The following is a 21,999-nucleotide window of genomic DNA, read 5'->3' as shown; positions in this document are numbered from 1 at the left end:
GCATGGCCTTTTATTGATCAATATGCCAACTCCGGAACATGGCGTTGCGGCCGGGTCACTTGGGAAAGAAGTGACCCTGGAGATATCCATGATGGGCCATGGCCTTGGAAGCGCTATAAAGATGTCTGCAGGTTCGGGCGTTCGCCGAGATGGTACAGGGAAAGACACGGATCTAGCTTGGGCACTGAAAAGGAGATTCAGAGGAGCTGATGCAGTTCAACGGCAGTATACCGTGACCGTGGAGGCTGCGGTTTCGGAAACGGCAGACAAGCTAAAGCGAGATGTTGATTTTTGGCTGAACCCCGCTACGGGCAATACTAATATGGTGATCACTATGAAGATTAGCCGTCGCCTGGCTCTGATTGATATCAAAACTTGGGTATTAGTTGGCTCGCGTCCGCACTGTGATCAGAGTGTGTTGATCTCGAAGGATAAGAAAGGGAAGATCCGAATCACGGCGCCTCTCCGAATGCCTTTCGAGTCCATCTTTGACAGACCTTCTTCGATTTCGGGAAGAAAAGATATTTATTTGTCTGAGGCACGGCTTGAAAACATCGCCGAAGATATCTGGGAGGAACAAGAGATTTAACATTGCCACCTTGGATCACATCCACGTGAGCGGGACTCGACACATTACCGTCTCACCTCCACATCTCCTCACACCCGAACCAAAATGGGCGGCGATCTGAACCTGAAGAAGTGAGTTCCACTCAGAATTCTCGAGAAAACGCACATGGCTAATACTAACTCAACAACAGATCATGGCATCCATCGCTGCTCAAGAACCAAGAGCGCGTATGGGCTCAAGAGAAGCGCGCGCTCGAGGAGCGCAAGCAGATCGATCAGCTCCGACGCGAAAGAGAAGAAGAACGCCAAATTCAAGAACTCCAGCGCCTCCAAGAAGCCTCCGGTAAGACGAAGCTGCAGAACCGCGTCGACTGGATGTACCAAGCCCCCTCCAGCGCCACCGGCCACTACTCCGAAGAGATGGAGGGATACCTGCTAGGAAAGCGACGGATTGATGGAGTCTTGCTCAAGAACGACGCCGAGACTAAGAAGCTGGAGAAGGGGTCGGAAGTTGTGGGCAATGATGCTGCGGCGGCCGGTCCATCTGTTGGGTCGGCGCGCGATACCATGTCGAAGGTTATGGCAGACCCGCTCCTTGAAGTCAAGAAGAGGGAACAAGCGGCCTACGAGGCGATGGTCAAGGAAGCGATGAGGCGCAAGGAACGGGAGGAGAAGCGTGCTCAGGCAGGAGACGGTGCTCGCGAGCGCGGAAAAGACCGTGATCGTCGCCATCGAGACCACGACTCCAAGCGCAGACGGTACAGTGATGATGCGGCTTATGAGCGCCGCGATAGACACCACCATCGGTCATCTCCTCGTCGGCACCGATCCAGATCTCCACACCGCAGGCATAGGAGTGAGCGCGAGCGTGAGCACCGTGACGATGAACGCCGTGAAGATAACCGTGATCGGCGGAGTGATGACACCAGATCTCGTCGGGATGACAGGGACCGTGGCCGAGACCGTCGCGACCAGGACAAGAGAGATTCATATTCCCGACAGGCTCGCGATGACAGACGTGACCGGGACCGCAAAGGTGACCGCTCATCTCGTCGATACTCTCGATCACCTCGTCCGTCTGGAGACCGCAACGAACGCCCCCCTCCCACCGAGGACCGTCGCCGAGACTTCGCCCGCCGTGAGTTTAATATCCGACGGGACTCTGGTCGTGACAACGGTGCACCTCCTGCTCGTCCACCAGCCAACAAGCCTGATCCCAAGGAGGTTGAGGAAGAACGACGTCGCAAGCTGGCAGAGATGCAATCCAATGCCTCTGATATGGAGGTAGACCGACGCCAGCGGATCACGGATATCACCGCGAAGGAGGGACAGCAGCAAGAAGCCGATGATCGTCAGCGTTCAGATCGGGGCAGGTTCATGTCTGATATGCATAAGCGAGTGCAAGAGGATAGTCTCGATGAGCGTATTCGTCGTTCTCGTGGTGGACTTGAGCGCATGGAGGAGGATTGAGAAGGAGGCTTTGCGTGAGATCGGTCTTCCTTTCTTGTCTGTGTTGTCTAGCCTCGATGGCTTGGATATGGGACTGGTATTTATGATTCCCTTGATTTATTTTAGCGATTCGCACAAACGTCGATCATTAATATCTATTATTCTGTGTTTGTATGCAGTACTCCGTACACGACACGAGTCAACGAAGACTACTCTACCTCTGGCTTGTGTCTGGCTTCTTAGCTACATCGCATCCCATGCTGAATGCAAAAGGATACAAGGTCTGTCTGAACCTTCGTGGTTGGGGTGTGGCGTAGGTCATAGACTTTGGGAGAGAAAGAACTATCAAGTACACGAAAGGCGCTTTGATATCATCTCAAGATTGATTGATGGATTACATGTAAAACGATTTAAGCTGTTTGCTACCCCAGATTACCTATTTGAGCCGACATGGCAATTGGCGACGTTTTCCAATTATTGGGAGGAAACTCAGTTGCTGACATCACAACGTCTTGGTGATCTGAAGACGCGTCAAAGAGATTGAGGAGGATTTACACCATTTGCCCTGTGTTTTCGTCTTCCTGCCCTCCAGCGTGGCTGTCATGGCTCACACCATTCCGGCCATAGTTCTTGACTACCACGCTTCGATGATGCTCACTTACGTTCAATACCATCCTACATACCAAGGAAGACAACGTCTTTTATTTATACAGGATATGCCAGAAATCTCCGATCTAGTCTGCTGGCCGCAATAGTACCTCCAGACGGTACTACAATCATGCCTCGCCGAAGAAGCGGTTTTCTGGCCTCGGCAGACCGAAGTGTTCACGCAGCGTCGAGCCCGTATAATCCGTGCGGAACAGACCTCTCCGTTGCAGCTCTGGAATCAGCCTGTCCGTCACCTCTTCCAGACCCTGAGGCAAGAAAGGGAATGTGCAAGTGAAGCCATCCGAGGCCTCCTCCGTTAACCAAGTCTCCATCTCGTCAGCGATATCACTCGGCGAACCAAGGAAAGCCAGCCCCGAATACCCTCCGTACCGCTGCGCAAGTTGGCGAATAGTCAGACCCTCCTTCTTAGCCAACAATTCAACACTCTCCCTGCTGGTCTTGCTCGCATTCGTCTCAGGCAGATCAACCGGCAAAGGCCCATCAGGATCAAAAGCACCAACATCAACCCCAAGCGAAATTGACAAAGAAGCCAGCGCACTATCATAATGCACAAGACTATCCAACGCCAACCTCTTCGCCTGCGCATCCTCCTTACTATCCCCAACAATAATCAACGCAGCAGGCAATATCTTCAGATGATCCCTCTCGCGTCCAGCCCGGACAACCCTCTCCTTAATATCAGCATAGAGAACCTTGGCCCCCTCCATATCCCTGGGACTACAAAAAACAACCTCGGCAGTCTCAGCAGCAAGCTGTCTTCCAGGCTCACTCTGTCCAGCCTGAACAATAACAGGCCAACCCTGCACCGGCCGCGCAATATTCAACGGGCCACGCACCTTCAGTTCCTCACCCACATGATTCAAAACATGCATTTTGCCCGGATCGAAGTACTCCTCACTCGCCACATCCCGTGTAAACGCATCATCAGTAAAACTATCCCAAAGACCCGTGACGACATCGTAGAACTCGCGCGCACGCTTGTACCGATCACTATGCGTCATGTGCTCATCGAACCCGAAAGTATGGCTTGATTCCGGATTGCCAGTCGTAACAATGTTCCACGCTGCACGGCCATTGCTCAGATGGTCCAGACTGGCGAAGCGACGTGCAACATGGTATGGTGCATCGTAGGTCGTGCTGGCTGTTGCGGCCAAGCCAATCTTCTCGGTTACTGCTGACAGCGCGGAGAGTAAGGTGAAGGGCTCGAAGGATGTGACTGTGTGGCTGCGCTTCAGGGCTTCGATGGGCATGTTTAGCACGGCTAGATGGTCGGCCATGAAGAAGGCGTCGAATTTGGCGGCTTCGAGCTTTTGGGCGAAGTGCGTTATGTGTTGGAGGTTGAAGTTTGCGTCGGGGTATGAACCTGGGTACCGCCACGCTCCTGTGTGTAGGGATACTGGGCGCATGAAGGCTGTTAGGTGGAGTTGGCGGGTTGGGGTTGGGTCTGTCATGATGGTTGTTTTGATATTGTGTGCGTTCTGAGAGGTTGGTGACGAGGATAATGGAATACGTTGTAGGCGTGCTTTGGATAGGGGGATTAGCTGTGCTCTATATACTCCTCTATATACATACTAAGGGGCCTTGCAATCCCATTTATCAGCCGATTTATAATCTTCGGCCATTGGGAATGGCGTGCTGGACAAGGTTGCTTGCGCGAGCAGTTTGTGTAAATGTCAGCTCAGAGACGTACAGTATCTCCCAAGAAGCGACTGTGACCCAAGAGGCTTGTACAAAGAGTTGATATGTGCACACACTGCCACATGAGGTACAGTGACGTCTGATATCGAACTGACATATGTATACACACTTGTGGCCATTTTGGGTATAGCGCCGTCCATGGTATCTCATTAGGGCTACCATCGTGCATGTGAACCTCGAGTAGCGCAGTGATATAGGCACTCTTCCAGGTCATATCCGGGCTAGAGAGCTAGACGATGAAGTCCAAGTTGAATTAGGTCTTGGCTATATCTTTTCCAAAATGGTAGACAAAAATAATCTTAATTACTAGGCGCAGACCACACAGAACCCGTGTTCTATCTACATGTACAATTACACCCCTCCACAACGTCAAGGTGGATTATAACAACAAAAGCTCACCCGTAGCAGCTCCACCAGCCAAATGCGGCTGATAAACCTGCTGCTGGTTCTGAGTCACGACATACTGCGATTGAGGCATACCTCCACCACCAACATCACCCAGATCCAGCGAGGCCATCTGTTGAGATCCAATGCCGCTGAAGTAGGCGTCGGCTGCATCGGCTGCCTCATTCATATTGCTGGGACCGGAGGCTGCTACAGAATTGGGAGCAGGAATTGGGAGATTGGGAGGGGGAGGAGCGTTGACTGGGGTGATGGGGTCGCCTGTCGTGGTGATTGTGGCGAGGCCGCTGTTGCTGGTTGATGCAGCGGGCATGTTTGCGGTTGGAGGGTTGTAGTCCAACATGTTGCCTGTGCCGTCCTCGACGGGGGAACGCTGCAAGGCTGGGCTGGGTAAGAGGCGGCGAGGGCGGGCCGCGCGGAAGACTTGGTGGATGGGCTTGAGATAGACGGTGGCGAGCGTGCCGACGTTTAGACAGAGTTCCTCCAGAGTGCGGGGATCCAACTTTTCGCTTTCAGCTGTGATCGGGGGCTTTTGACCCATGACGACTTGCTTGGCGGTGGCTGGGTCGGTGGACAGTAGACGCCAGTACATGTAACCACGGTCACGGAGATCTGGGTCATCCGTTTCCTCTGTGCACCACTTTAGTACTTGTGGGACAAGCTGTTGGCCCTTGGTAGGCCGTTGGATAAATAATTTGACGGTAGCCGTAAGCAGGGCCAGCTGTACTTCAACCGTTTCGTCATGGAAGGTAGCCAGATAATCCTGAAGGAGACCATCGGAATTATCAATGCGGTCTGCATATTGGCCAATAATCCAGATGACAGCTGCCTTCGCCTCGGGTTCGTCGAGATCATCGATGTTACGGAGAACGTGACTGATAATGCTCTCGTACTGGTTGGGGTACTTGCGGAAAATGTTGCGAATCACCACAGTTGCCTCCTGAACAATGTACGGGATCTTGGCGTCGACCAGCTCCAATAATGTATCGATACACTGCTTTGCAGAAGACTCGATCTTAATCGCCAGTTTTCCAATGGCCCGAACAGCCTTGCGCACAAAGTGCACATCAATTTCAGTGGCATATCTGCAAACACCATCAGCACGTAACCCAATTTGAAGATTGGGATATACTCACTCGCGAAGTTCTGCTAAGACCACGCCAATGTTATCTTTTGTGGTGAGCATGAACATCAATTCCAACTTGGTCACTTTGACGTAGATAGGGTCGTTGTAGTTACAGAAGAATACGCGAATATCGTTCCGCAAGACTTCGGGCCTCTTCTGAAGAATTAGAATAGCATTTCGCAGGGCCAGGTACTGAACCTCTGGGGGCTTTGAAAGCAATGTAACGAGAGGCGGGGATAGCTTCTTGCATAAGGAGGTGATGTGTTTTTCACCAGAGATGTAGTTCATGAGGTAAAGGATGACTCGGCAAGAAGTGAGAACAACGGCCGAATTTTGATGTGAGAGACGTGGAGCAATCCGCTCTGCTAGCAGAAGTGCTTCCGCGGCATCTTGGGGCACGTATGCCATTAATGCCTCAAGAATGTAGGTTTGACCCCACCTGAGCAGCTGTTAGTACATCTATTCCTGCAGGTGGATGGAAAGTTCTTACTCGGAGCAGTCTGCCAAAATAGATACCAGTTTCGAAGCGCTGACATAGTCGATAGTGAGAGAGATCGACTCACTGCGGCCCCAAATGTCTACCAGCGAAGCCAAAACGCTGGACACGACAGTTGGGTTCTCATCCTTCAACATGCGATTAAGTCGATCGATCAGATCCGAGTTCTCCACCATCTTCTTATCGTGTTCATAAAGCTTGGCGACGCAGAAAGCGGCCGTCTTGCGGACATAAGGGTCGTTGTCTTGCATTAGGCGTTTGAGAGGCTGGAAGGTTGCTTCGACGAACTCGCGAACATGTACATATGAAATGGTCCGTAGTGCAAGCGCGCGCACAAGTGGGTTGTTATCGGCCATATCCTGTAGGTCACCTGTCAGCTCAAGTCCATGTTCTCTTGCCGATATCAGGGTCTTACATCGACCAAGATCGGAAGTGCCTTCAATGCGACCTCTGGCTTCATTCTCGAGTAGTTGACCAAGAACAAGAAGCACATCTTCTTGATCTCCAAACTGGGCAGATTCATACAGCCGATAACGTCCGGGAACAAGGCTACCATATCGTTATTGCTCATGGTCATGTTGGCGACAATCTTCTTGAGGGCGATCTTCTTGGCAGAGTAGTTCTTGTCTTTCTTGCCGCCACTATTGAGCTCCAGCCGCAGCTCCGCGACCTTCCCCTGTTGATTTGAAGAGCGTGAGCCATATGTTGGAGCAAAAGGAGCAACCGCGAGAAACATGAGGAAATATGAAACAGTGCGAGTTCATGCAGAATATCACAGGGGTACACCAAAAGCAAGGGAAGCAAGCTGCAAGCAAATGCCCGAGCCAGAACGAGGGGACAGAAAGAAGAATGCGGGGGGAAAGAAAAGGATCAGCCGATCAGACAGGAGCTAACGTACCCTGGCGAACAACTTCGCGTCTCCCCCAGAACTCATGGCTGCGATATGAGCGAATAGCGTTTAGGGACTGCTAAGCGCGGGCTGTAGGTGCGGATTCGGCGGATTTAGGCTCTTGTCTAGTCACCGTGCGAACAATCACATGTGATATCGAGGCGATCGTCAATGAAACGGAAGTAAAAGAGGTGCGAAATCGAGCTCAAAAAGGTTCGAGGGGCGTTTCGTGGAAGGGACCGAAAAGGGTGAGACCGAATGCGTATTCACTGCACCACTGCGCGTTCGGGAAACTCGGCAGACAAGGTCATTGACTGGACATTAGAAGTAACGCAAACTGCAAGAATTAGAAGAATTGAGAGAACTGAGATTGAAGAGTGGGAGAGAGAAAGGAGAATTGTCGGAAGGCGGAGTGGGCACTGCGGAGGAAAGACTCACTGGAACATCTCCCGTTCTCTTTCCTCTCCCCACACCACCTCGAACATCATGTCACAAACACCTTTGCCGCCACCCCCTCCTCCACAATGGGTTGTTGCGCTCAACTCCCCGATGCCGCGCCCTTCAAAGGCCGCATCTAGTATTCCAGACCCTCCAGGATTCTCGAGCAGCCGGGGAGGCAAGCAGGTGAGACACCCCTATGGAAATAGGGAACGAAGCTATTAACACGGATTCTCCTAGCGCCAACAGCAGCAGCAACAGGCTACAGCCAAGAAACCCGAAGATACCGATGCGCTTAAGATGAAGAAGGCATGGGAGATCGCCATCGCCCCGTCCAAGCAGATCCCGATGAACGCCATCATGATGTACATGTCCGGCAACAGCCTTCAGATTTTCAGCATTATGATGGTTATGATGCTGTTCAAGGGTCCTATTCAGGGCTTGATTAATACCAACGCGGCGTTCGCCAAGTACGAGACCGAGTCGACACATTCACGTCTGCTAGGAGTGAAGATTGTCTACATGTTGATGCAGCTGCTATTGTTGGCATTAGGAATTTGGAAGGTTAATGCGATGGGTCTATTGCCGTTAGTTTGCCTCCTTCGTCGATGTCGTTCATTGCTAACATATACGGCTAGAACCACGAGATCGGATTGGCTAGCGTGGGAGTCGGAACGTCAACCCTTGGAGCATGCCCATTTTGCTTTCAGGTGATATAATATGATATTGAGATGCTGTTTGGATTAGGCAGATTGAAATGCAGATGAGAACCTTTCATATCGTGACCTTCTGCCTGGTGTAGTATCAGCTCTATAAGCATGCAATACATGTTCTAACCTTCAATGGGCGTGAACATATAGATACTGATCATGGTTATATTGAACATAAGATTTGCCAAACACTGGCCAAAATCTAGTTAGACGCAAGGCGTTCATCGGCCAGGATCGGCGCCAGGATCCGCTACGCTGCAGAAACCGGTCCTTTTCATTCTGCAGATATATGCATCTCGATCGTCATTCCCAAGTACATGTAGCGTTGGACGAGAGGCGAAGCCAAGATGTATTTATAAGAAATCAGGGGCCTCGTGGCTTCTTAGATCTTCGAAATATTCGTTCACAACCAACTCTTCTATTTTCTATTGTTTCTACCCCTACATTTTTCTCGTCAAAATGGGCTGAGATATGACCAAAGATACTTTCACAAAGGAAGAATCTGCGATCGAAAGCGCACAGGCAAGTGAAGATGCCATCAAAGCCCCAGGCTCAATTCCCAAAGACGATTTCTGGCAACCCGAAGAAGGGAGGGGATGGCTGAAGTTAAGCAAAAGGCTTCAGGCAAAATGTGAAGTGGCTCTCTCAAGGAGGGCCATGAAATTGTCTCGCTGGATCAAAACAGATGATTCTCGAAGAGTACGAGACAGCTAGTGGTGACCATTACTTTTCTGAATATGCCGCGCATCTCACAGCGAAAACCATCTCGGACGTGGTTGTGAGATATAACCGTCTGTCCGAGGCAGCTTTACCTACCACCATCGACGAAAAGGCGGCAGCTCTACTCTAACGGTGCGACGATAATCCAATTGTCGACCACATGTGACCGACAAAGTTTCGCAAAACAAAGGAAGAATATGAATCGACCATCGCAGATCTCTTTGCCTTTTCTTGTGTAGCCATTGCAAGAAACGCATTGTATGGCGCTTTTGATGCATACGAGGATCTCGATGGTCGGTTCATCCGGCTTATTGACTACAAGCGCAAAGTGATGAGTGAATGGCAGTCTCCTTAAGCATGCAAGCGTTGATTCGGTCTTTGGGATAGTATCCCACTAGCCCAGTGCTCGCATTAGAGCTCAAAATTGACGTCAACTTTCTAAAGACGTATGATGCTCTCATGAAAGAAATATTTGAACCATCTTCGTGATCTCGAGCAGGAAAGACGCAAGGCCTTTCCGGAAATGGGACAGACGAAAAGGGCAAGGACCGTCCTCTATCGGTAGAAGAGCGCTTCCCAAACCGAATAGGAGGAGTCCTGAAACATATCGAAGAACTTCCAAAGTTGAAAGAAAAGAAAGGGTTCACGGAGTCATTAGCGAAGGAGTTATTATCGATATTCCAGAATAATGACAACATGAAAGCCTGGTAACATGTTCAACAAGTTCGGAATGGTCTGCAGATCTGAAGGGCTTGACTTTTCAGAAAGACCTTTTGAAATCACAGGCGAAGGACCGCATGTTGTTAGGCAGATAGCTAGAGACTGTTTGCAAAGCAGCGGACGACAAAGCGACGGAAGAGATTCGAGCAGTGAATGAGACGATCCAGCTTTTAAAGGCCAATGGGCGACATGCATTGACGATGTACGAGCTGAAAGATGAGATAGAGTTGTGTGGATAGGAGTCTGAATTTTCAGCTTCATGATTCACACTTTTTGAGTTGCGTGTTCCTTTGGTTTGCCTCCTGTCGACGGAGATTTAGGTAGATTTGGATAAGTTATGTGCCAAGAAAAAAGTTGACATGACACTTCGAGATAGCATTTCAGGGTTTGTTTACTATTGTATTGAGCGAATCAGCTGCCTAATTCGAAAGAAAAAGTTGTCACTTCTCACTTGTTAGTGCACCCTCACTCCCAATCTTCTTAGCTTCCTCCTTCAAACGACGCTCCTCGCGCCATTGAGGTCCCCTCTGAATAACAATAATAAGCAGTGGCGTCGTAGCCAGCATGACAAGCGCAATGAAAGTAAAACACCAGCCCCGACCCATAGCCGAAAGCATAGGATCAATCAGCGCCGTAGCACCAGCACCTAACAAACAACGCCCAAAATTATTAGCAGCAGTGGCCTTGGCCGCTTGTGTCGGGTATAGATCCACCAGTAGTGTACTGATAGTATTGAATGCACCCGTCAAAGTCAATCCCATGAGGAACAGGATACATGTTGGCGCGGCAAGATGAATTCCATAGTTCAAAAACCAACCGAAGACAAGGACGCTGAGACTTCCCAATGCGAGAAGAGGGAATGCAATCTGCAAGCGAGCCTTTTCAATGGGGAAGTTCCGTAGGTCGGTGTGGCGGTTTTTGATTAAGGGGAAGTTCAGTTGCTTTGCGAGGCGGCGGTAATTATAGTCCAGGAACTTGCCATTCCCGATTGAAGCGATGGTAGCACCGAGGCCAAATGGAATGTAGCAGAGACCGACTTGGAGATCGTCCAGACCATAGAGCTCATTGTAGATGGAAGGAATGGTTGCGCTGACATCGTAGAATCCTGCAAAAAGAATGGCATTGCAGAAAAGAATGATACCTGTATCTTTTTGGAAGACAATGGCGAGTGTCTGAAAAGGATTTGGGAACTTGAGTTTTTGCTTTGAGGCATTGGTAGGAGGAACAATCCCGTCTTTACAGGCTTTCCTCATTTTGAGGTAGCTGATCAGGGACATGTTCCATTTTTGAGGAGGCAGTGATCCATTACCGACAATGCCACGAGCTGTTTCTGGGAAGAAGACCAGGAAGGGCACCATGAACGCACCAGCAAAGATGGTCAAAAACCAGAAGATGGCGCGCCACCCCAGGTATTGAGATAGTAAACCACCAATCACTGGTCCTACTGAGGGTCCCATTAGGGATCCAGCAGTCACGAACCCCATGTAGGAGCCTCGTTGAGATGCAGTGGCCACATCGGAAACCACGCCAGATGAAAGGGCGATGGTGGTACTGCTACCTGCACTCTGCAGACATCTGAGCACGAAAAGAGCTGCATAGTTACTCTGCAAAGCAAGTCCGATATTAGCTGCGATATATATAGTGAAGCAAACAAAGTATGCAGGTCGTCGTCCAGCCTTGTCTGCAAAATCACCAATGAACATGGGTGACAGTCCTTGAAATATCTGTGGTCTAGTCAGTTACCACATAGTAAAAACATAAAAGGATAGGAAGATCCACCATATAGCTTGTCAAAGTCAGATTGATCAAGGAATTAGACACATGAAGATCCTTCGCTAAAGTGTTCAAAGCGGGAAAATAGATCTGAGACGAGACGGGCGAGAAAAAGCCAGCCCATGACGCCATAAAGACGATATAGCGCCGCTGGCTATCAGTGAAGACCGAATAGTCGACATCAGTGACATCTCTGATTTCAGTTGCTGCCTTCGGCTGCGATTCTGGGTCTTGCGCAGAGGGTTCTTGTATTTCCTTTTCCGTCATGGCAGACGTGGAGGTTGCAACCAACCACCAGGAGATATGCCCCAGAGAGATGTGGGTTAACGGAATCAAAAGTCATGTTGCTTTTTTTTCCACTATCCCCCATGTGGAGGGGCCCATAGCTTGGCCATTTAATTGCGGAGTTAATAAATGGGTGCCGAGAAGCCGAAGCTTTGCTTTTGGACGCTTATCGGCGGATTGAGCCGATCAGCACCGAAGGCGTTCTTTTAAGCAATGGGATACAATATGATATAAGCAGTGTGACTGTCGTAATTTGAGGATCTGATTGTATTTCTTTGCTCAGCTTGAATATGGAGTCGTGCTACATGTACCTGCACTATGAAAATCCTTCCATTTCTCCGGAGAAACGGTCTCGGAGATTGGGCTTATGTCCGATGTATAGGCCGAATGCGACTAACCACGAGCTTTGACTGCATCTTTGCACGCCTGCAAGAATATTTGAGAGAATTCCCATACTTCGGCATAGGTGTTGTACAACGGTGCAGGGGCAACTCTCACGACGTCTGGCTTCCTCTCGTCAATTACCACACCGTTCTCCTCCAACTGATGTAGCACATGATCTAACAATCCTGGCTGGAGACGTAGACTGAGCTGAGCACCTCTCTCGGTTGGGTTTGAGGGTGTGATAAGGGTAAAGGGCTTATCTTCTGGTGGCGCATCCAGAGGATATTTGAGTAACAGGTGTTCCAGGTAACCTGTGATGTTCAACGATTTTTGTCGGATCTCTTTCATTGTTGCCCGATTGAAAATCTCGAGGGATGCGACGACAGCATTGATGTCCAGAACAGAGGGATTTGATAGCTGGAAACCAGCCGCTCCGGGTTGTGGTTGGAATTCTAATTTGTTAGTCTTGGATCCTGCATACCAATACAACCTTACGTACTATTTTCCATATTGAAGCGTGTTTTGATGTCTCCCCCCACCAGCCAGAGAATCGAGGACGGAATGTATCGTCGCTGTCAGGTTGCTTCTCATCCACGCGGCCGTGGCGCTCATGGACAAATATACCAGCCATTCCACCCGGTCCACTATTGAGATACTTGTAGTTGCACCAGGCTGCAAAGTCCACGTTCCAATCGTGAAGTTGAAGATCCACGTTGCCCGCGGCGTGAGCACAGTCCCAACCGATCATTATTCCCTTTGAGTGAGCGTGTGCTGTGATCCGTTCGATGTCAAAGTATTGTCCCGTGTAGAACTGAATAGCCGAGAGGAGTACAAGTGCCGTATTGGAAGCATTGTCATCAATAACTTGAAGGATTTGTTCCGTACGGAGTGTAGGCTTATCGAGACTCTCGGGCTCAATCAAAACCATGGCCTCCTTTGGGTGAAAGTTGTGATGACGGATTTGAGACTCGACTGCATACTAGGTATCGGTGTCAGTACGAATAAAGAGCCAATGAGTATCATAGGTGGCTACGGCTGTCAACATACATGATCACTGGGGAAGGCCTTGCCCTCCAGGATGATTTTGAACTTCTCTTTTGTTGGACGGTAGAAGCTTGCCATTAACAGATGTAGATTGGCAGTCAAGGTACCCATCACTGCCACTTCACTTTGAGAAGCACCTACGACAGGGGCCATAAGTTTGGCACCTGCGGTGTCCACGTCAACGAAAGGAGGCAGTAGTTCATCTTCATGCGGCACAAAGTGCCCGGTCACGCCCTTGGTTGCCCAAGCTCGTAGATACTGCTCAATATACCTGCGAGTGCTGTGAGGTTGAACTCCCAAGGAGTTGCCACAGAAGTAAATGCATCTTGGGTCTGATTCTTCATTGCCTACTGAGAAGTCAGCAAATTTGAAATTCAGAATAGATGGTCGAAGGTCGAATTCTAATACTCACCCTCATCAACCGCGAGTGTCTTCCTCTTCAAATCCTTTTTAGACGGAATGATAAACTCATTCCGAAAAGATCGGAGTGGATCTTGTGCATCGAGAGCCTCAGCATACTCTTTCTTGTATGATCTGATATCATCCGTGTAGTGCAGCGGAGGACCGCTTTTAATATCCCGAACGTGCTGTCTGGAACCCATGGCTGCGAATCCAGATTGGAACAGGTAGATCAACCTGATATCGTCACTTACACCTGTAAGCTGCAGTTATTGAGGCTTGCAGACGTGCAACTGCCTGCAGTCCCCCACCATTCGACGATCCCTTCCCGATCAAGACATATTCTGCCACCCTGCTCCGACCAGTTCTGACCAATGGCGTCACTGCCGAAATGACTAAGAAGCAATCAGGAATGGGATGATTTGATATCTAAGCACATCGACCTTTCTTCTTGAGCCTCTCTCTTCCACATATTCTATATAAAACCACATCATACCATGCCCCGCTCTCTCTTATCATCCACAGCTGCTCGGCGGCTCTCGCAAGCCCCAGCTTGCCGCCTGTTCTCAACTTCTCGTCCGGCTTGCCTCTCCGCATTCTCCGACGGCCAATTCCTTTCTCGCCGGACAGCCACTGCACCATTTATTCGAGGCTTTGTTGGACGCTCCCCGATTTCTCGCTCCCTCCGCCAGCGCTACGTTGAATTTTCATCCTCCTCCATTCGCCCGGCCACCACGGTCACGCAAAATCCGAGAACCGGAGATGACGGGGAACCACTTGAGATTGCCATTTCGCCACGGGCTGTAGAGGTACGTTTATGATGGTTTTTTTGCAATATGTTTGCTTTTGCTTTTTTTTATATACTGCAAGGCGTGTGCTGGGTCTTCTGGAAGCCGTCTGAGCTGCCTCGGGAAAGTGTTTGGTGCTCTGGTCACTTACTTCACTTGGAGTGGACGGCCAGATACCCGCGCTATCTACTCTCCAGCTGCTCTTTCAAGTACATGCGACCACAGGGTGTGGAGAACAGGGCTTCCCGTCCGCTCAGCCGTACTTAAGCCACACGCCGGTGAGTTAGTAGTTAGGTGGGTGACCACTAGCGAATCCTCACTGTTGCATGTATTTTTTTTTTTTTTTTCAGCTCGTGCATTCCTGCTGCGATTGTGTTCTTTTTCGTCGTTTCAATGTTGTCTCCAAGTCGATGTACTGTCGAAGACCAAGCTAACCCAGCACAGCGTCTCCGCGAAATCACAGACCCAACCACCTCTCCCTCCGCCATAAAAGAAGAGAACCCCTACCACCACCTCCGCATCACAGTTACCAGTGGTGGATGCCACGGTTTCCAATATATGATGTCCCTGGAGGGCGCCTCCAAGATCGATCCAGAAGAAGACACGATCTTCCAAGGCGAGCCCGATGCCTCAGAGGGTGCAGCAGAATCAGCCGGTGATGCGAAGGTTGTTATGGATGAGCCCTCGCTCGAGCTGCTGCATGGCAGTACTGTGGATTATACCACCGAGTTGATCGGAAGTCAATTCAAGATCGTTGATAACCCCCGTGCTACAAGCAATTGCGGTTGCGGTACTAGCTTTGATGTCAGTGATTGATTGGGGAGGTTGTTGGGAGATTTTTTTTGCCTTCATGTAAATCATATTGCATACTGTTCACCGGATAGGTAGTTTAATTGCATGCTATACCCCTCTTCTCTTATATATTCATGTTTATTTGGATGTGGTCTTGGGTTTGTCAATGTATATAGAGCTTGGCATGAGGCTGACGGAACGTGGAATATATATAGCGTTGCTATGCCTTATTCAGACACGTTGACAAATCCTAAGGTGGCAAAGATGTTCACTGAAGAAGTTGTTGATTTCGGGTTGCCACGATAGACTACATGTAGCTGTAACCCTAAGTCTCGGTCTTGTATGATCATGAAGTGATCAAGCAGGTACCCAAGTTAATAACTAGAATGGACAGGGCGGGTGTATGTAGAGTATCTCGTTGATCTATTGCTTCATCAAGTAACTGCTTTTTTCTCTACCTGACACAAATACTCTCCCTGCTGTGTAAACCACACTGTCTTCAAAGAGACAGAGACAGCAAGACCAGGACAACACATGAAACAGCGGACGCCCACCAAAGAAATTGCGATAATCCAACTTGATTTTGAACCGACCAAGAAGCCTTAGCTCCTTCAGGTCCACGGGACAGATGACACTCGAACAAAAAAAGTAAACAAGAAACGGAGAAATGGGAGTTGTGGGATCCGTTAACAGGGCAACAGGGGAGGGGCAATGAGTATAATATTGGAAATGAAAACACAAAGTCGGCAGAGAAAAAGAAAGAAATTCATCTCAAGTCATGTCCGTTCCTCTTCTTGTAAGCAGAAGGCTCTCACCGCTCTTCGCTTTTTTCTTTTCAACTCTCGGCACACTTATGAGACACCGCTTAGTAGACGCGGGCTAGGTTGCGCAGGTACCAGTCGACCAGACGGCGGCCGGCCTTGGTCTCGCTAACGTGGATCAGGTCGTCCTCAAGAGCGTAGTCGAGGTCGTTGGCAATGGCGGGCTCGCCATCCAGCAGACCACCCTCGACCCAGCGGATCTGGCGGCTGCGCTGCTTGTTAACCAGCAACCAAGAGCGGAGCTGCTCGGGGGACACCTCGAGGAAACCGGCAAGCTTCTTGAGGTCCATGGTGGTGTAGAGCTTGAGATAGGAGCGGATGGTGGGGTTGAAGAGAGTGTTCTTGACCTCGTCCATGAAGATGGCAGTGTGGTGGTCCACGGGGTCGACATTGGAGGCGGGGTTGTCGAAGTCGGGAGGAGTAGGGTTGATGAACTTGGGGCAAGAGGAGCGGAAGAGCTCCTCGAAGACGGGGAGGGCCTCGGGCCCACCCTTCTGCATACGGTAGAACTGCTCGCCGTACTTCTCGCGCAGAGCGGAGTGGATGGTGTCATCCAGACGGGTGGGGTGGAGAGCGACACAGATGGCGATCAAGGCGTACATCTGGTCGTTCTTCTTGGCAATGGCGTCGTAGTTGTTGCCGCCCTTCTGGAAGTTCTTTGTCCGAGACACATACACGAGGATGTGGCTGAACATGCGGATGGCATCACCGTAGCGACGCATCATCATGTAGGAGAAGCCCACGTAGTAGTAGGTGGTGAAGTGGGCGGCCATCACGCGGGCGAACATAGCCTTCTTGTTCATCTCGATGTCGTCGAGGGTCTTCAGGGCCAAACTGAAGTCACCGAGCAGGCAGTGCACGCGCAGCAGACCGATGATCGAAAAGTATCCGAGCATCTTGTACAGAGGGCGGGAGCCGTACTCGCCGGCGACGGTAAGAGGGTCATCTCCGCGCTTTGTGGCAGCCAATTGCTCGTTGATCTGCGAGCGCTGGATGAGGGAGTACAGCACGTTCAGCACTGAGTAGCAGCCCCATGTGTTCGGGTTCTCGCGGAGAAGCTGGGCCTCCTCCTCGTTAACTCCACCGCAAGCCACGCGGTTCCGGTAGCGGCAGAAAGATTCGAATTGGTAGATGAACTCATCAATAACATCCCAAGCCCAGTAGTACTGATAATGAAGAATGGTATCGTTAGTTATACGTTTTCCCTTTCAAGAATAGCTTAACCTGTTGATTCCACAAATGCCAAGCAATTCGTTTCATTCATGGCATTCAACAATGGTCGGTGAGGTGGACCACCTACCGAAGGAACCTCCAAGTCCACGGGGCCATCCGAGTTCAGAATGTAGTGGAAGAGACTGCAGTAGTTGTCGTAGCTGGCGAACTTGGTCTCGAGAGTCGCCTGGTATTCCAGCGGGGTAGCAGCGGCAGCCAGCTGAGCCTGGAGATCTTGGCCGGCACCACCGTTGGATGTCGTGCGGTCGAGCTCGCTCATGCCATCGTCGAAGTTGACCTGCTCACGGTAGTCGTTGACCATAGCCTCCTCCTCAACGTCGGACTCATCGTTCAGGTTGGGGCGCGCATTGGCGCGCTCGTCGTAGGACATATTGGGTATGGGAGGAAAGAGAAGGATAAAAATCGAAGAAGAAGCCGAGATGAGACGGCAAAGGGAGGGGGGTGGGGAGGGGTCGGGGGCGTCGGCGTGTGCGATTTGCCAAAGACGAATTTTGTGAGGGTTTTCGCTAACCTCAGTGTTTGCTTATCTGTTATCGGGATGAGTAAGCAGTCTTTACTCCAGGGTTTGTATGCTTGGGTTTGTATGTTTATTTCGGATTCAGATGTATCAAAAGAAGAATGTAGGTGCTTGAACTGCTAGAGGGAGTGTACAGTTTCAATAGAGAGAGATATCTATATTTTGCAAATATTGCATCCGACTCGATACTATAAACTAGCATCACACAAACGGTCTGACACTTCGAAGCTACCTAAACATCAATAACCTGGTATTCCTCCATATATACCCTCTAAACTTGCGCTTCTATTTGACTTTAATCGATCCTCCCACTTCTACTATTTGACTATTCTTCATTCCACGGCTGGGTGTGATATGTAGGCGGAGAATCGCCGGCGGCGGTGGCACAACAAAGTCGCCTTCGAAGTACCAGCCTTGAAACATCCTCCTTCACCTCTCGTCATATTCCCTGCAACGCGCTTGGAATTACATTTTCTGCTCAATGGAAATGCAGTGTAACTTCTCAAGAAGACATCCGGGTGTTGTTTCCGGCTCAGCTCCGCAAAGCGGGAAAGAGACATCGGCCAGACATCCTTGCTGCAACTACAGAACAAGCTAACCACTAGCCTTGAGGAAAGACCACTTTGCCCTCCCTTTCAATACCACTCATTCAAGCCTACATGGTGACATGTCTTGGTATTCGACCTTGAAGCCAGGGAAGAAGAGACGGCTCACACTGGCCAACACCAACGGTAGGTACCAAGGACCAAATTCATGACATTGGTCACTTATAACACTGTCTGGGGAGTTTCAACATCTTCGTCGGAGCTTGCGCGCTAGCCTCCAGTCACTTTTCGGTCAACACCATATTATCACTCTCTTTGATTGTATTGGTGTCGCCCTCATGATTCACATTTTCCTTTCGCGTCGTCAAGTCTGCACCGCCAGCAACATCAAAAAACAATATATTTTCTGCCGGCATTATTTCGTGATACAAATAGGCATTTACACGGACCACACTGAGGCTCACGCCTCACGTCCCTCCCAGTGCTCTGGGTCATCGAACAGTGCAACGGCCTCGGACGGTAGCTTGAGGTTTTGGCTTAGTGTCTGGGCACGAATCTCATGGATTTTGTCAGCTGTTCGCTTGAACCTTTTGCTGAGAGCGGTGCCAAATCGACTGAGCTCAACAAATGCTTGTCTTAGTTCGTCACTGTCATCCAGCTGGCAAGCTAGAATCCGAAGGCCTGTCTGGGTGGCATCAACCATTTGACTGGGTATGTGCTTGAGACCGTACGACTCGCGGTATATACGAAGACATTGCGCCATCTCCTCAGCGGCATTGATCTGGTAATACCAGGCCTGTTGCAGGAGTCGTGGCTGACGAGGGTCATTCAGGATATCAAAGAGGGACATGATGGTGTGAAGGCATTTGACTCTTTGAAAAGAAAATATCAGCATAGGGAACAGGCTCTAACGTGAGTGAACAGAAAGAGCTTACCGCATGAGGAGAACTTGTGGAATGGGTTCACGCTCCAATTCAATCACCTGAGGCCAACGTCCTAGCCAAGCAGTCAACCGATCGAATGGACCCTCAGCCTGTCTCCATAACTCTTCAAAGGCGGTACCCCGACCTTTTTGGAAAATAAGGTTCTGGACATCGATTAAGACCTTGGTGATCTGGGCCATTCCTTCCCGAACACCTGGAAGGCATGCTGGTCTTTTGTCATATGTAATTTGGTTTGAGCGAGGATATGGGGTCCAGTCAAAATCCTGGTCGCCACATAGCTTGATATCCAATGCCGGGTACACTATGGCAGGAACCCACTGCAGCTCCAGTGACAATTCCCTGCGGGAACTGTTAGTCGCTGCTTTTATCCATGAGTCTCTGGGCCGAAGGTGTTACTTACGAGCTCAAGTGGGAAATTCCCCAAGCAGTGATTGTACGAACACGTTCAATCTCAGGCAGCATCTTGTTTTTAGGTCGAGACAATGTGGAGACATCGAGGAGTCCCATTTCCTCAGCCAAGCGAACAGCCTGCCGAAGCATCAACCAACCTTGTTGAACTTGTCCCTGGAATTTGAGCCTACCAATACAATCAGTCTTTCTCATCAAAACAACTATTCTACCGATGAATGGGCCACATACACACAGCACATCAAAAGCAAAGCTTGGATGTTTGTCAAATTCGCGCGACCTTTTTCGGCTTTCCACAATCTTTCTGCTTCACAAAAGAAACTTCGGCCTCGTGAAAATGCATTTCCGGGATTTGAAAGGACATCAGGGCTATCGGAATAGGCCTACTGGGGTCAGAAACATGACAATCTCAGAAATAGGGCAACTGCATCATACACTGGCCATTGATAAAAGACTGTTGACAAGGATAGGTGCACAGAATTCCGAGTTCAGGTTTCCGCGCCGCATATGCGCGATAAAAGCACCCTGGTCAAGGAACTGAGAGCATGGATGATCCCAGGTGAAGTAAAGCGAAACAAGGTGGGAGACCAAATAGTCATCGTCCGTGACTTGCGTCCACGGCTTGGCCTGCACCTCGAACAGCGGTATATCACACAGGCTTTCCAGTGTGATACGTGCGTAAGAGCTGACTGCTGGTTGTTGAGGAAATTCGACATGTATCTCTTCTGGAGAGCTTGTTATGTGGCGAGGATCTGAGGCCCGTCTCGTTCCAGTTTTTAAAGGTTCCACGGGATAGTCTTGATCATCCAAGATCGCCAGGGCATTAGCCCCATGGCTGTCTTCAAACTTGGTGGCAGGACTTCCGAGAACGCGGGCGACTTCTTCCTTTGAGACACTGTTTCGAATGATGCCCACAACCTTGTCGCAATCGAATTGATCAGCTGATCGGATTGTGTCTAACAGAACATTTAACAGGTCTTTGTGATCGGTCAGTTCTTGGATTGTGCGCTTCACGGCTACCTTGCGCCTAAGGTCTCGACTCGGATCAAATAGGCATTCGAGGTTGGAGGCACTACAGGCCTTGCATTTACCGGGTGGTCCAGAACACTAAACAGAAGTGCAAATTACGATTAGCAAATTCCATCGATTTGGGTGTTTTTCATGAATATCCCGGGACGAGTCTCGAATGAAAGCAAGCGGAGAACCAGCTTACCTTTCTCTTTGCCGCCTTGCAGGCTAAACACGCCGTGGAGTTCTTCTTTGGTCTGCTGACACCCGTGGAAGTATGAGGAGCACTTATTCGTGGCGGCCCCGGAGCCAGTGCCGGTAGTGACTTCGTGTTGTCTGGGTGGCTCATGATCATGATCAAAATCAGCCCAGCGGGATGTTATGTGCAGAAGTTTCTGTTTCGAACAGGCTAGGCTAGGTAAGCCAAAGCCCAAGTCTTGACAGGTGCAATATGGTGATAAAAATCAACACCCGTTGCTCTTTCTTGCAAAATGTTGTCAGGACGAACAAATCCGGTGCCGAATCACGCCTTTATTTTTCTTGCACGTCGTCTTATGTGTCATTAAAGACGGTCTCTTCAGAGCCTCGCCGGTTCAGTATCAAAAGGTGTGTAAAATGCCATGTCGTGAGGACGAGTATGGCTCGGTGCGGCGGCTGTGTTATGTATGACGAGTGTGACAAAACGAAAAGCCAGCCGTTCTGAAATCAGTCGAAGTGATCAAAGTCGACATGCAGATAACAAGATCCCAGAAACAAGGGGGTCGCGTTGGCAAACAGAAGGGGTGGGGGTTCGACGCCTGTCACACAGCCAGGGTAGCCCGGTGGCCCAATGTCGAATGCACAAGTGATTTGAGGACTAGAGATACAGCAGCTCGCCAATCTGGGATGGGTGGTATGCAGATGGGCAATGGAAGACCTATCGAGACGAGGCTAAATGAGAGATGGTGAGATTCAGCAGGTCCAGGGCAGCTATGGAAAGACCTCGAAACAAAGAAGTGGAACAAAGGACTCGGAAAATGAAAAAGCGAAAACAAAAATGACGAACCTCAAAATTCATCAACACCAGACGACAAGGGACTGTTCCCGTGGCAGTGGTACCCAATACTGTTTTGATGCCTTTGTCGGGCTCGGTACTGCGACCGGTCATCGATCTCACAACAGCCAATCTCACCCC

The 21,999-nt window shown here is 50.0% G+C and overlaps 9 protein-coding genes across 9 annotated transcripts; 4 read left to right on the top strand and 5 right to left on the bottom strand.

Annotated features, from left to right (window-relative positions):
- Window positions 1-22: 22 nt before the first annotated feature.
- On the top strand, window positions 23-589 carry N7508_000411 (uncharacterized protein; the record flags this gene model as incomplete). The annotated part of the gene is made up of 1 exon (XM_058458496.1): window positions 23-589. The coding sequence occupies one exon, from the start codon at window positions 23-25 to the stop codon at window positions 587-589; it is 567 nt and encodes a 188-aa protein (XP_058324718.1).
- Window positions 590-673: 84 nt separating this feature from the next.
- On the top strand, window positions 674-2,037 carry cwc25 (U2-type spliceosomal complex subunit CWC25; the record flags this gene model as incomplete). The annotated part of the gene is made up of 2 exons (XM_058458495.1): window positions 674-699; window positions 759-2,037. The coding sequence occupies 2 exons, from the start codon at window positions 674-676 to the stop codon at window positions 2,035-2,037; spliced, it is 1,305 nt and encodes a 434-aa protein (XP_058324717.1).
- A 755-nt stretch (window positions 2,038-2,792) lies between these two features.
- On the bottom strand, window positions 2,793-4,136 carry N7508_000409 (LLM class flavin-dependent oxidoreductase; the record flags this gene model as incomplete). Its single annotated transcript, XM_058458494.1, has 1 exon — window positions 2,793-4,136. One exon carries the CDS (start codon window positions 4,134-4,136, stop codon window positions 2,793-2,795), a length of 1,344 nt encoding a protein of 447 aa, XP_058324716.1.
- Window positions 4,137-4,762: 626 nt separating this feature from the next.
- Window positions 4,763-7,341, bottom strand: N7508_000408 (putative AP-2 adaptor complex subunit beta; the record flags this gene model as incomplete). The annotated part of the gene is made up of 5 exons (XM_058458493.1): window positions 4,763-5,870; window positions 5,922-6,350; window positions 6,402-6,766; window positions 6,823-7,083; window positions 7,306-7,341. The coding sequence occupies 5 exons, from the start codon at window positions 7,339-7,341 to the stop codon at window positions 4,763-4,765; spliced, it is 2,199 nt and encodes a 732-aa protein (XP_058324715.1).
- A 441-nt stretch (window positions 7,342-7,782) lies between these two features.
- Window positions 7,783-8,448, top strand: N7508_000407 (ER membrane protein complex subunit 4; the record flags this gene model as incomplete). The annotated part of the gene is made up of 3 exons (XM_058458492.1): window positions 7,783-7,920; window positions 7,975-8,321; window positions 8,373-8,448. 3 exons carry the CDS (start codon window positions 7,783-7,785, stop codon window positions 8,446-8,448), a joined length of 561 nt encoding a protein of 186 aa, XP_058324714.1.
- A 1,876-nt stretch (window positions 8,449-10,324) lies between these two features.
- On the bottom strand, window positions 10,325-13,972 carry bna5-1 (kynureninase; the record flags this gene model as incomplete). The annotated part of the gene is made up of 6 exons (XM_058458491.1): window positions 10,325-11,608; window positions 11,664-11,902; window positions 12,341-12,824; window positions 12,922-13,305; window positions 13,374-13,717; window positions 13,783-13,972. The coding sequence occupies 6 exons, from the start codon at window positions 13,970-13,972 to the stop codon at window positions 10,325-10,327; spliced, it is 2,925 nt and encodes a 974-aa protein (XP_058324713.1).
- Window positions 13,973-14,266: 294 nt separating this feature from the next.
- Window positions 14,267-15,373, top strand: N7508_000405 (HesB/IscA family protein; the record flags this gene model as incomplete). Its single annotated transcript, XM_058458490.1, has 2 exons — window positions 14,267-14,578; window positions 15,002-15,373. The coding sequence occupies 2 exons, from the start codon at window positions 14,267-14,269 to the stop codon at window positions 15,371-15,373; spliced, it is 684 nt and encodes a 227-aa protein (XP_058324712.1).
- An 841-nt stretch (window positions 15,374-16,214) lies between these two features.
- N7508_000404 (putative eukaryotic translation initiation factor 3 subunit EifCl) lies at window positions 16,215-17,773 on the bottom strand (the record flags this gene model as incomplete). The annotated part of the gene is made up of 2 exons (XM_058458489.1): window positions 16,215-17,336; window positions 17,471-17,773. The coding sequence occupies 2 exons, from the start codon at window positions 17,771-17,773 to the stop codon at window positions 16,215-16,217; spliced, it is 1,425 nt and encodes a 474-aa protein (XP_058324711.1).
- A 1,152-nt stretch (window positions 17,774-18,925) lies between these two features.
- N7508_000403 (putative C6 transcription factor) lies at window positions 18,926-21,180 on the bottom strand (the record flags this gene model as incomplete). The annotated part of the gene is made up of 6 exons (XM_058458488.1): window positions 18,926-19,337; window positions 19,401-19,748; window positions 19,810-19,986; window positions 20,049-20,200; window positions 20,253-20,924; window positions 21,031-21,180. 6 exons carry the CDS (start codon window positions 21,178-21,180, stop codon window positions 18,926-18,928), a joined length of 1,911 nt encoding a protein of 636 aa, XP_058324710.1.
- Window positions 21,181-21,999: the final 819 nt, after the last annotated feature.

This window comes from Penicillium antarcticum (assembly GCF_028974205.1).
Source record: "Penicillium antarcticum strain IBT 31339 chromosome Unknown utg000001l_segment0_segment0, whole genome shotgun sequence".
Classification (NCBI taxonomy): domain Eukaryota; kingdom Fungi; phylum Ascomycota; class Eurotiomycetes; order Eurotiales; family Aspergillaceae; genus Penicillium; species Penicillium antarcticum.
Note: the sequence above shows the minus strand (reverse complement) of the source record. Positions and strands in the feature narration are given on the sequence as shown.